Source organism: Amphiprion ocellaris, chromosome 3 (genome assembly GCF_022539595.1).
Source record: "Amphiprion ocellaris isolate individual 3 ecotype Okinawa chromosome 3, ASM2253959v1, whole genome shotgun sequence".
Lineage (NCBI taxonomy): Eukaryota > Metazoa > Chordata > Actinopteri > Pomacentridae > Amphiprion > Amphiprion ocellaris.
In genome coordinates this window covers 14,590,060-14,603,978 of record NC_072768.1, presented here as the reverse complement: position 1 = coordinate 14,603,978, position 13,919 = coordinate 14,590,060, and the positions used below count along the sequence as shown (strand labels likewise).

The 13,919-nt window shown below is 38.5% G+C and overlaps 1 protein-coding gene across 1 annotated transcript; it reads left to right on the top strand.

Annotated features, from left to right (window-relative positions):
• Nucleotides 1-1,099: 1,099 nt before the first annotated feature.
• LOC111577704 (long-chain fatty acid transport protein 2-like) lies at nt 1,100-13,644 on the top strand. Its single transcript, XM_023284114.3, has 10 exons — nt 1,100-1,610; nt 6,556-6,765; nt 6,854-7,009; nt 7,194-7,318; nt 7,413-7,607; nt 7,693-7,783; nt 8,928-9,126; nt 11,007-11,104; nt 12,241-12,371; nt 12,446-13,644. The coding sequence occupies exons 1-10, from the start codon at nt 1,151-1,153 to the stop codon at nt 12,620-12,622; spliced, it is 1,842 nt and encodes a 613-aa protein (XP_023139882.1). The 5' UTR covers nt 1,100-1,150; the 3' UTR covers nt 12,623-13,644.
• Nucleotides 13,645-13,919: the final 275 nt, after the last annotated feature.

Here is a 13,919-nt window from a genome sequence, read left to right as displayed (position 1 = left end):
TGGATAACTCGTCTGTTGTTGTCTTAAATATGTTGAAAATTAATCTGAAAAAAGTGGCTCATTGCAAAGAGTTCTGTCAGTAATGTTTAACGGGCAAAACTGTTATTTTTCTACTACAATTACAGGTTAAACAGAGGTGCATATTTGCCAATATGTAGTGCAGACAACTAGCTCAGTAGTTGAGAAATCAGAGAAGTAGCTGATTATCACACATACACTACCCTTTAAAAGTTTGGGATCACTTAGAAATGTCCTTATTTTTGAAAGGAAAGCTTTTTTTCAATGAAGATGACATTAAATTAATCATAAATACAGTCTAGACATTGTTAATGTGGTAAACGACTATTCTAGCTGGAAACAGCTGACTTTTAATGGAATATCTCCATAGGGGAACAGAGGAACATTTCCAGCAACCATCACTCCTGTGTTCTAATGCTATAATGTGTTGAAAGGCTCATTGTTGATTAGAAAACCCTTGTGCAATAATGTTAGCACATGAATAAAAGTGAGATGTCTGTGTAGTTTGTCATTCATCCAGGTCATGGTTATCCAAAGTTGTTTGAATCCATCCAAATCCATCCACCACACCTCAGAGGTTATAAGCTGAGGCAACATCAACCACCACCAGAACTGAAGAAGCCTCTTGAATGAGAGGTGAAACGTCTTCAAGGAACGTGGATTGATTTAAACAACTTTGGATAATAAAAGTGAGAGTTTTCATGGAAAACATGAAATTGTCTGGGTGACCCCAAACTTCTGAACGGTAGTGTATATTGCCCAAAAATGTGAAGTTTCACAGCCCATTGTGGAATTTTGCTCTTTTTTTTCTGCTAATTATCTTTGGGGGTTGGACTAGTAAAGCTTGACGGAACAAGATTGAAAAGCTCCATGAAGTAATCTGGTTCTAGTCTGGAAAAAAAGAGGCACAAACAGAAAAAATCACAGTCTGTTTAATGTGGTAAACCGTTGATTGTGAAATCGTTGTCTTTCCTATGTTTGTTCAACTAGTAGGTAAACATTTTCCAACTCTTGTTTTGTGTCTGTGCTCCTCCTCCACCTCCTCCTCCTCCTCCTCATTACACCTCTATTTCTCGACCACTTTTTTTCTCCAGTTGCGTAAAGCGGGGACTTGCTCACCAACAGAGGAAACATGCTGCTCTGGTTGGGGTGTGCAGCTGTAATTTTACTCGGGTTTTTATTCCGGCATTCTTACTTTCTCCAAGACATCAAATATGTGATCGATAAACTCAACTTAAAACGCCGAATATGGAGGTACATGCAGACTAACTACCTGATCGTGGATCTGTTTTTAGAGAGGGTCAAGACGCAGCCGCACAAGCCGTTTATTCGTTTCAAAGAAGAGACCTTCACCTACCAGGATGCAGACGTGCACAGCAACAAAGCTGCCAGGGCTTTCCTGCAGTCCGGAGCGGTCAGAGAGGGAGACACGGTCGCTCTGTTTCTGGCTAACGAGCCGCTGTTCCCGTGGCTCTGGCTGGGTTTGGTGAAGATCGGATGTTCCGCTGCTTTTCTCAACTACAACATCAGATCCAAGTCCCTGCTGCACTGCTTCAGCTGCTCCGGAGCCAAGACTCTGGTCGCCGGTGAAGGTAAGATTCAGTTTAATTAGAACCCACGATTGGAAACAGTACAAGTTGATCAAAGAACTTTCCAAAGGGCCGAGCTGATGAACACACATGAATGAGCAGAAAATCAGAACACGGCATTGTTCCAGAAGAGTGTAAGTAAAATGGTGTTTAGATTGTTTTCAGCAGATCTGAGAGGTCTGGAGGTAGAATAGGAGGTCAGCCTGGTGAAGAATCTTAAAAATCTATTCTAAACTTCACTAGTGAGTAGGAAAGATGTGGTGTCTCTTATTAGCATCAGTAAGTAAGTGTGACTGATTCCTGTGTGGTAAAGATAGTAACTGTAAAGCACACTCCAAGTAAAAGTCCCATAATGCAAATTTTATTCATATAAAAGAACAAATGTGGGGTGTCAAACTCATTCTAGTTCAGGGGCCGCATGCAACCCAATTCAATCTCAAATGGGCCGATGCAGTAAAATCACAGCATAATAACCTATAAATAACAACAACCCAGAATTTTTCCTTTTGTTTTAGTGCAAAAAAGTCCAAATACATTCTGAAAATGTTCACATTTATTGAAATTTCTTTTTCTTTTTTACAAAACATGAACAACCTGACATTTCTTAAGAAAAATAAGTGCAATTTCAAAAATATTATGCCTCAATTACAACTTACAGATCACAGTGTCTACAATGATGCAAAACATTGAGTCACAGGTCTCAGGAACTGAATGATATAGTATTTTACTTTATGATCAAATGACGAAAGTCAGACAAAAAGACAACAAACAACAACGAGACAAAATCTTACAAAAATGAGACACAGAATGACAAAAAATGAGACAAACGACACGAAACAAACAAAAAAGAGACAAAAAATTGGACAAAAAAGTTTCAAAGCAACAAAAAATGGACAACACAAGTGAGACAAAAAAAAACCACAAAACGACACACAAAACAGCGAATCAAGCAAAACGCAAAATGAAAAAAATTAGTCAAAAAACAAACGAGACAAAAAAAACAAAACGAAAAAACAAGAAACAAAACAACAAAAAATGAGACAAACAAGTCAGACAAAAATAACAAAGACAATTCAGATTTTTTCCTTTTGTTTTAGTGCAAAAAAATCCAAATACAATCCGAAAATGTTCACATTTATTGAAATATATATATGTATAATTTTTTTTTATAAAACATGAACAACCTCAAATTTCTTAAGAAAAATGAGTGCAATTTCAACAATATTATTCCTCAGTTTATCATTTACACATTCTAACTTACAGATCACAGTATCTGCAAAAGACACAAAACATTTAGTCACACAATTTAGTATTTTACTTTATGACCAAACAATTTGTCAGTATCTAGAAATTATTTTAAATTTACATTCATTTCCACATCTGTGTAGTAATCCTGACACCACACCAAACAAACTAAAATGGGAACTATTAAGGGAGAAGGTTAAGTTATTCCCCTGCCATGTAAATGTACTAAATTTATGCATTAAAAAAAATACATAAAAGTTGTTTCAGTGCGTCAACAACAGGGTCCAACCAAATCAAACTGTCGTACTGAAGCTGCTGACTGACATCATATTGGACAATATTCAGTGTCTTCTCTGTAATTTTTACACTTTGCAAAATCATCCTGTGTTTGACGCCGCTGCTGTAGTGGGTTGTTTATTAGTATTCTGGTATATGTTGTGCTTACCAACACAGAGTGTGAGTCTGTGAAGGTAAGCCGACCCAGAAAGTTTAGTTCTAGAGTCAAACATTTTACACAACTGGTCAGACAGTTGGGAAGAAGCAGTATGTAAATACAGAAAAGAGGTCAGTTTGCATATAGTTCACAAATGGTGATAGAATCAAGGTTTCTGGTAGATAGTTACAGGTAAGAGATGTTGCCAATAGCAACAGGTGATTGACTCAAGAGGACTGCCAGACCACAAATGATAAGGAACACTGACAAAGGTGATGGAACAAAGAGTGACACTAGGGGTAGGGGGTGTCTGAAGCAAAACAATGTGCTATTTTCTTCATCAAGGCCTAATCAGATACTGGACTTCAGCAATCTGAATTGTTGTGCTTCATTCCAATGTTTCTATTTTGTGAGGCTTTATACTCCATTAGTAAAGACGAGAAATATTGTACTTTGTGTCCCGCTGCTTTTCAGATTAATGTTTTACATGTTTGCTTTACGTACGCTACCGTTCACCCAGACAATTTCACGTTTTCCATGAAAACTCACACTTTTATTCATGTGCTAACATAATTGCACAAAGGTTTTCTAATCATCAATTAGCCTTTCAACACCACTAGCTAACACAATGTAGGATTAGAACACAGGAGTGATGGTTGCTGGAAATGTTCCTCTGTACCCCTATGTAGATATTCCATTAAAAATCAGCTGTTTCCAGCTAGAATAGTCATTTACCACATTAACTACGTCTAGACTGGATTTCTGATTAATTTAATGTCATCTTCATTGAAAAACCTGCTTTTCTTTCAAAAATAAGGAGATTTCTAAGTGAATTGTATGGTAGTGAATGGTAGTGTATAGTTCATCTTTAGAGTATTATGCAGGACTAGGATGATGCATGAAATACCGGACATCAGCCTGATTTAGCAATATACCTAAAAAATGTTCCACAATAACATGCTTTACTCAACATTGATAAATACTGATTATTTGCAATTACCTACTTTTAATGAAGGCCACCAGGAAGAACACTTATGTTGAAATGAACCACCTTTCTTTGAATGGAGCTACTTTATTCGTAACGGCAGTCAGCCAGAGTATAACTGTAGAACTAATAAAATAATAAGAAACAAGCACAAAAAATGATTGCGAATAAGGATAGAGGAATGATCTCACATTTATACATGCTATGTAGCAGATCTCAATAAGGTGCAATAAACAAATTTAAAAGAGACTCTTGAACTTAGTGAATGAAATGTTGCATAATGTTTGCAACGTAGAAGTGATTTGTGAATGGGTGTATCGATGGCAACCAGGGCAAAGATGCTGCACCGCGCTGAGGTTCAGCTTTAGAGTGACTGGCCAGGGTTTGGTATCACAGAAGGGGACTGATCCTGACTTCAAGTCCGTCAGCCGCTGATTGCTATGGTTCTCTCCTGCATGGAAGACCTACAGGGAGCTCATAGGGAGAGCAACGAAGGCCGAAGGGACTCCATTATTAAGAGAAATAATGGTTATTGATCAGGCAGAGAGAGTACACTTCGGGTTTGTTCATGAACTTTGTGTTTTTGTGATGTGCACTTTTCATCATTTATCAAACTATTTTCTTATTGCTACTGATGAAGTGTCTATCGCTGGTGCATATCACTGCCGTGTACTTGATTTTTGATAGTTTTAGTGTCATTTTGAATGCAGGAATTTTAGGTGTTTTTATGCTTGAGTAAAACATCTGACTACTTATTGCACCTGTGCAGTTTACAGCTGTGTCTGAAATCATTCACTGCCTGCTCCCCATATTCCTCTAAGCAGAACAGTGTACATGTGAAATAATGAATTATTTCATACTCAGCCAGTGACACCACAACAGCTTATTAGTTTACTACACCTCCTATCGGCCACTGGGTCCAATATTTTACTTCATTTAGTTTTATTTTTATAGTTCACGGCATGGGTCATTTGAGGGAACGTTATATAGTAAGGTTGAGACTTCATAATATATTATTGTATTATAGAGAGAAAATATAGAAATCATGTTATTCCCTTTTAGAAGGCACCTGGTGACAGTCTGTGTAAGTAGGTCAGTGGCCAGCTGCATGTTTAATATTGTAATCATGATGATAAAGATTCAGTTACCTCAAAAATGAAACATTGTCACATCATTAAAAGCTCAGTTACTCACCCCTCAGCAGTGATCTTCCACAAGTTTATCTGTGGCATTAGAGTTAAAGGCTGCAAGAAACTTCCTTGTGTTATATGGCTGTTAAGATGGGAAGATTTGATGAGTTTTATGCATTAGTTTGTGATAAGATTATTGCGTCATGTTAATTTAATATTTAGCTCATTTAAGCTGCTTAATGCTTTTAGTGCAGCCTAATCTGTAACAATGTGTGTTTTCTATGTAAAATCTCGGTATATTAACTGTAATTGTCAGACTAGAGGAGTACAATATCTGCTCCGATATGTAGTAGAGCAGAGGTTTAAAGTAACATTAGAACACAGTACATTGTGTCCTTTATTTTCCACCACTGGGTGTCTCCCCAAAAGCTTAAGAGAAAAATACGGAATTGTGTGGCTGAACACAAAGGTCTGTACTTTTTGTTTGCCCTGTTCCAGGAGTTCAGTGCTGAACTTAAGTTGTTATGCAACCTGAATGTAACTTCAGCTCCCTGTGAAGTTTACTGTCGTTTTATGACAGCCTTTAAAGAAACCTCTCGTTCTGTTATCATTTGAGTTGTTGTCCATGACTGTAAACTTTGACAGCTACAAATGCATTTTGAAAAACATGTCATTGTGTAATATCAGCCTGTTTGGTTGAATCCTGGCAACTGAAAACTCACCTGAAGTGAAGAGTTTGTTGTTTCTACCTAAAAATGCACATCTGGGCCATGTGGTGTTTGGTTATAGGCAGCTATGTTGATTTTAGCCCTGAAAACAGCAAAAATGTCAACTATGATACCTGTCAACTATGTTACAAAAAGTCCCGCAATTTTATATTGACCCACACATTGATGAGTGTTAGTCTATTAATGTCGTAAATGTATCACCAGAGATCATTTTTCTACAGAACGAGACATTGATACTTCAAGTCTATTTTGAATTTTAAATCCAGGACTTTTACATGAATTTGAGATGTGAGTATTTTTAAAAAATGTTTTAATGTATTTTCACCACTGAATCACAGTAAAACTCTGCATCAGCTACAAAGATAACAAATATTACTGTTAATCTTTGGGAGTCATTCATGTGCTTTTTGTTTGGTCGTGTTTTCAGAGTTGCAGGATGCTGTGGAGGAGGTCCTGCCCAGTCTGCTGGAGCAGCAGGTCACTGTTTTCATCTTAACTGACAGATGCAAGATTGCAGGTGTGCAGAGCTTCCAAGACAAAATGAAGCAGGCCTCCTCTGAGCCTTTATCCAAGGAGTTAAGGTCAAATTTAACCTTACAGAGTCCAGCGGCCTACATATACACATCTGGCACAACGGGTGAGCTGCTAGAGGTGTTGATGTTCAGGATTCAGCAGCGAAAGAAACAGTAGATGCACTAACTACAGCTGTGGGTTTTCTTTCACAGGTCTCCCTAAAGCAGTAGCGGTCAGTCATGCCAAACTGTGGGGCTACTGTTTAATTATGGCGCTGACAGGAGTGACTTCTGAAGATGTCGTTTACAACAGCCTCCCTCTCTATCACAGTGCCGGCTTCCTCGGATTAATGGCAGGCATTGAGAGAGGTATGCTCACATATATTTAATTATCTGTGACAGAAAAGAAAATCAGCAATGCAGCGATAAAGGTTTTGTTGAAATACGACATTTTTTCTTACTATCAGCAAATCTAAAGAAAAGACCAAAACCAAAAAATGCATTGACTTTGTAGCTTCCCTACTTAACATCTAGCATCTTCTGCTGTGTGCAGGTATGACTGTTGTTTTGAGAAGTAAGTTTTCTGCCTCTCAGTTCTGGGACGACTGCAGAAAGTATGACGTCACTGTCGTACAGTACATTGGTGAAATTGTGCGTTACCTCTGCAACCAGCCGCAGGTTTGTACGGACACAGCATCAGTGTTACGGTCACATCAAAGCTCACCAGGAACGTTAAAAAACTGTTGTTGCCTCCAATTTTCTTTCTCAACAGAAACCCAACGATCGGAACCACAAAGTAAGACTTGCACTAGGCAACGGGCTCAGAGCAGATGTTTGGAAGGACTTCACACGAAGGTTTGGGAACATTGAAGTCAGAGAGTTTTATGGAGCAACAGAGGGGAATCTTGCTATGCTGAATTATAGCGGAAAGATGGGAGCTGTTGGGCGAGACTACTTCTTGCACAAGGTAAAGTCTATGTTTCTGTGTGCACTGTTCAGTAAAAGCTGTTTGTCAATAATCTATGTTATGGCATTTTTCTTTTGCTTTGCAGTGGCTCTTTCCGTACGCTCTAATCAAATTTGACATAGAAAAAGGAGAACCTGTGAGAGATTCGTCTGGTTTCTGCGTGGAAGTTGCCAAAGGTGCGTTAATAGCAGAGCTGTGGGAGCCACTGAAGACAAAGAGACCAGAAGTGCAGGCAAACAGTTCTTAAAACGACTTTTTTTTTTAATAACTCAGTGTCTTTAAATCATTTTGTTTTTAGGTCTAGGACAATTATAAAGCACAAAATAAATTTACCACAAACAGAATTTATCCTTGATGGAGTAAAGATTGAACTTAGAAACATTTATGATTCACTGTGTAGCAGAACTCACACTCACTCAAACAACTGCACAATGAATTATGACAAAAGATAGAGTAGAATGAACTAAACATGGAAACATTTTCAGCATCACTGAAGGGAGCTCTAAAAAATGAACTCTTCAAGAGAGATTTTATTGCTGTAATACGCATGCATACCTGTCCACTCTACCTGTTCAGAGGCAAGAAATGAGCTTATCAGGATCTGCACATAAAGAACAAGTAAAGCTTTCATAGATTAAATCCATTCTCAGTGGTAAAAGTAGAAGAAACTGCCTGGTTTGCCAAGAAATAGCATCATTGTTATAAGCTGAGGTCATGTCATCATGTTCTGACTTTGCATGATTATGATTAGAAAAATACAGCGGCTCTTTCTCAGTCAGATGTGCAACATGGAACTGCTTCAGAGCATCACGGAGAATGAATTATGCACCATCAGCCACTTGTAGCTGCTTGGAAAAACTATCCTGAGATCTTTCTGGGCTGCAGAAAGGTGAATTGTGTAATATTGGTCAAACCAAGTGGCCATAATTATTAGAAAATCTCCATGAACTTGCTTACCATGTTTCCCAGCAAAGCATCCAAAAATTCTCAAGAAATTTCAATAAAGAACTAAAACAGAGGAAGAATCTGAGGGTCACTGAAGGTGGACGGGCTCATCCTCTGGGGACTACAAATGTCTGAACAAAATTTCATGTTGAAGTTGTTTTGATATTTCAATGTGGCTGCTTGTGATTGTAACACTTCTAAAATCCAGGCCGTAGCTGCACTTGTAGCTGTGTAATAATGTTGCCCCAAACCATTTTTATGTCCTCCTAAATCTTTTAAATGTAGGTTCCTTTGCTCTGAAACCTGCGAACGGTTTGCAAATCTTTACCATTAATGACCCCCAGAGTTAACTTCTCCTGTATTAACTTTGCTCAGGTGAACCTGGACTTATGGTCACTAAAATATTAGCCAGTGCTCCGTTCTCTGGTTATGCTGGAGACCTCGGACAGACAGAGAAGAAGAAGCTGCGTGATGTCTTCACGAAAGGAGACGTATACTTCAACACCGGCGACCTGCTGCGCATCGACAAAGACAATTTCATGTACTTTCAGGATCGCACTGGAGACACATTCAGGTGAGGTTGTCTTCTGAACACAGGCTGCACTTTTTGGAAAAAGCTGTTGTGAAGCCTCTTTGACTGGCCTACCTTAGAGCAAAACTGGCTGATATGGAAGATCATCAGCTAAAGGCAAACTGTGTATAAAAGATGGACATAGCCTCAAGCCAATGTGGAAATGCCTTAAACCTGCATTCTTTCTATCAGCCACCAGGGGGCTCTGGACTTCTCTGGTTGTAAAAAGAAGCCTGATTATATTAACTTATCACCTCAGTAAACACTTTCTTAATAACTTTGTGGTCTTAATCACTAGTTTCAAGACTTTTTTTCATACAGTGTGACATTTATTTTGTAAATTATTATCCCATGTAGAGGAAAATAGATTATACAGCAAAGTATACTTTAAGGCAGGGCTACGTTGTGATTGGCAGGAGACTACTTTCACCTTGCATAGTGTCCTTGGGTTCTCAAATCAGATCCACCTCTCACTCTTTATGTCCAGTTTCAAAAGAGCAAGATAGCAAGGGCCAAATTCCAGAAGAGCAGTACACAAAACAATAGGTGATGTCATGGTGGCTACTTCCATCTTTTCTATACAGTTGAAGGCTACAGTAGGATTTCTGTTCTCTGCATACACACAAAAAAGAATTACTGTGATGCTGTGTATGGGTTGAATTCTGATTGGTTTAACGGTTGGCTTGAATTGGAAAGGGTGAACAATACATGTGTTTTCTCAACCTTCTTTGTGACTTCTGCTACAAGCCTACCAGTTACGCTCTCTGACATCAATCCATTGTTTTCACCGCTCACTTTCACTCCAATAGGTTTTTATCACCTGCACGCACTCCTGCACAAGTCCAAACTAGAGTAGTCTACGTTTCCAGTTCTGCAAGAGTCTGACACTTCTGCCAAGTGGCAGCAGACAGACGCAACAGTGTGTCTACAATTCCACAGTTTCATTTAGCAGATGCTTTTATCCACAGTGACGTACATCTGACACTAGATACAACACAAGCAAGGATCTAGTTAAAAGACAACAACCTGGATAAGAGCTATAAAACAAGTTCAAGTGTGGTAATATGAACGTGGTGCCTTTAGGCAGTGCAGACGGAATAGGATTTTTTTGCAGTCAGTGAAGAGCTGGTTTATAGTCTTTTCTTGAAGACTGAGAGAGACTGTGCAGATGTTTGGTAACTCGTTCCACCACCTGGGAACCACAGAGGAGAAGAGTCTAGCTATGGACCGACCCTGTTGTGGTGGTTGTATCAGGCGCCTTTTGTTGGCCGAGCGTAGAGAGCAGGAGGGAGCGTAGAACAGAATGAGAGAGTTCAGGTAGGAAAGAGCTGGTTTCATTGTAGTTTTGAATGCTAGTGTTAGAGTTTTGAATTTTATGCAGGCAGTAACTGGAAGCCAGTGAAGTGATCAGAACTTCACCTGAGGAGGTGACGTGCTGTTTTTGGCTGGTTGAAAACCAGACGTGCTGCTGCGTTCTGGATCATCTGCAGAGGTTTGACTGTGCATGAGAGGAGGCCAGCCAGTAAGAAGCTGCCATAGTCATTACGTGATATTACGAGAGCAGGAGTTGTGCTGCATGGTCAGACAGGAAGGGTCTGATCTTCCTGATGCTGTACGGGGAGAATCGACACGACCGAGCAACAGAGGGCACATGTGTGTCTGCAAAGCTCTGCATAGCACTGACACAGTACCATGCTGGAGCCTTAATACAGCCCACCTACTCCTACCTGCCTGTAAACGCTGGCATATGAGTTGACTCTGATTGCTGATATAGGTGACGGCCACTTTCTGCTGGTTTTGCATGTTAGTTTAGTTTAAATGAATGTAATTTTCCTTTAGTCTTTACTTGTCTCTTTAATGAGCCTCTTTGTGACCGTCCACAGATGGAAAGGAGAGAATGTGGCTACAAATGAGGTGGCTGATGTCGTCTCTGTGGCTGACTCCATTGAGGAGGCCAATGTTTATGGAGTTGAAGTGCCAGGTAACTGTCACAACACACCTTCTCTTTGCTGCTTAACTCGTGACAAAAACAAAATGTGCCAGCTGGAATAGTGTGGCAACATTGTTTTCACATTAATTTTCATTAGTGATTATGAGAACATTGAGCCTATGAAATGTTGCCAAATCAAGCAAAAGATAATTACTTTTTTTTTTTTTTTTAGAAAATGATCAAACACAAGAAGTCATTATTGTTTAATTTAATTAAGTTAGATGTCACTTTAGAACTATAAAGAATCTCAACCTTGTCTTTGTTAGAAAAAAAACTAAAATGTTTTTACTCAATTTCTGTGAATCTATCTATCTATCTATCTATCTATCTATCTATCTATCTATCTATCTATCTATCTATCTATCTATCTATCTATCTATCTATCTATCTATCTATCTATCTATCTATCTGTCTATCTATCTGTCTATCTTAGCTACAAGTGGATTTTTTTATTAGAGGCTTGATTTTCTATCATTCTTCAGCAAAAAACAAAAACAAGTCAAAACTGATATACAATTATTTTATGACCAAATTCAGCAGATATCTTATGGCGACATCATGTTTGCCACATTTGAGTGTATTTAGGCAGCAGCTTCACCTGCTATTCTTCAGTGTATTGAGAGTTACAGGGGACTAAAAAACACATCGACACATTTTTACCAAGAATCAGCTGCACTGTTTGCCAGTCATCTGTGATTTTCCTAAATAAATAGGCACCCATCATACTTTAAACTCAGGGATCATTGACCTTACCTCAGTTTCTCAGTGGTGTTTACACTTGGTAGGTCTGCTCTGGTTGGTGTCCCGGTCATAAACTTTGACTGATATATTCAACGTTGCGACTGGACAAGGTCGTTAGCTTTAGACTCAGTGACACCAGAGAGGTCAGAGGGAACAGGTTCATCCTGCAGCTCAAAGTAGTTCACCTAAAGAAGTCAGCTGTGACAGCTTCATCTAGTGTCCTCATCATGTTCAGTTTACCGACGCTGATATCTGGTCATCAAGCTCCAAAGCCGGAAGGCGAGAAAAGAATAATAATAATCTGCTCAGTGGAGACCAAAAGTCTTCATTCAATCAGCAACGCTTAACTCCAGCCAACAAGAGTTGTCTGATTTGACTGTTTCCAGGTCATGAGGGGAGAATTGGGATGGCTGCTGTTAATTTAAGAGACGGACAGAAGTTTGACTCTACGGCCGTTTTTCACCAAGTTGAACACTTTCTGCCGTCCTACGCCAGGCCACGTTTTATCAGGATTCAGGTACGTTCACTACAGTTGTCTTAAAATACAGTCTTCTTGTTGAGATCATGGTTACATTTCTCGTACGATTGCAGGGCTCCATGGATGTTACGGGAACGTTCAAGTACCAGAAGGTGAAGCTGGTGAAGGAGGGTTTCAACCCGAATGAAATAAAGGACCCCCTGTACATTCTGGATGAAAAAGAAAAGAACTACATCCCACTCACACCGGACATATTTGATTCGATTTTAGCAGGAAAGATCAAAATTTAAAGGAACTTTACAATTTCAAGGAACTTTAAATTTACAGTAAAAATCCACCTTATCACACTAAATGCATCAGCTGCTCTCAGTACTTCAGATTAAGTTTTTCCTGCAGACATCATGTCAGAGCTTGTCGCACTGAGCAGTGAGAGCAGCGATGGTTTTACTGATAGCAAGTTTTTTGGTTGAGAGAGCCGACTGCCGGCCTTCTTATTTAAACAGTGACTTCTTGCTGCATTAGATTTGGGTTTGTTTCGGCCCTTGTCAGTATAGGAGCTGCACCTGTCTTCCATGCAGCCGAACTTCCTTTTTGATTACTGTCATGCTGTATTTAGGTTTGAACGATTTGAGTAAACTAAAATATAACTACTTTTTCAGATTAGTCTAACAATTTAGATGCATGATAGATGATTGCAGAAAATATTATTACAAATTTATCCTTTCTTTATCTACTTAAGGTGAAACTCTACAAGCAAAAACAATGTTTACAGTTTATTAAAAAAAAAATCTTCAATGCACATTTAGGTGTTTAATTTACTACTTTTTGCAAATTAGTGCATATTAGATGTAATAATACATCATTTATGTATCTAAACATACATTTTCAGAGAACTTGGAATACAAAAAGACTTTGCCTGCTAACATTCTAGCATTCTAACATTAATGTCCTTAACAATAATCATAAGAAAAGCACTCAGAGAGTGCAGTAATTTCCACATTAGTAGCAGTTTTTGTAAAAATTCTCCAGTTTTATTCTGATCTATATATTTCTGGGGTTTGTTCATATAAAAAATGAATCATATAAATTCCTCCCCGTAAAACCTTTTCATAATTGATGTCAGTAAATAAAAAACAATGTTTTTTTAATGAAAAATGAAATATTTCTATTTTTGAATGTTAAATAACTGTAGCTAAAAGATTTTTTTAGAGCCAGTTGCCATGACTTCTGGTGAAATCAGTAGTTTCCATTGAAATCTACAGCTTCTCAAAGCTGTAATGTGTGACATTTCCACAATAAAAAGTTTAAATTACTTCACCGGTGTTTTATATTTTTTTTGACTTGTTTACTTAAATTACCTAAAATTTTTCCAACAACTTTTAAACCCAAGAAAACACATTATTTTGTTCAATTCAGTTAATTTTGCTCACCTGTCAGTGGCATCCTTCCCTCTTTACTCACTGTAGTCCGGGAAAGATGCCTGTTAAAGGGAGACGATGTTAGCAGCCAAGCTAGCGGGACACTTTTTAAAAAAACAATGCTATTATTTATGTTGCTTACATGTGATGGATCCCGATCATATTAAAA

What these genes read in the sequence shown, in the direction of transcription:
- LOC111577704 (XM_023284114.3), top strand. Translation starts at nt 1,151, where the DNA reads ATGCTGCTCTGGTTGGGGTGTGCAGCTGTAATTTTACTCGGGTTTTTA. An exon ending in ATACACATCTGGCACAACGG is followed by an intron (nt 6,766 to 6,853) that starts GTGAGCTGCTAG and finishes TTTCTTTCACAG; the next exon opens with GTCTCCCTAAAGCAGTAGCG. An exon ending in CTGCGTGGAAGTTGCCAAAG is followed by an intron (nt 7,784 to 8,927) that starts GTGCGTTAATAG and finishes AACTTTGCTCAG; the next exon opens with GTGAACCTGGACTTATGGTC.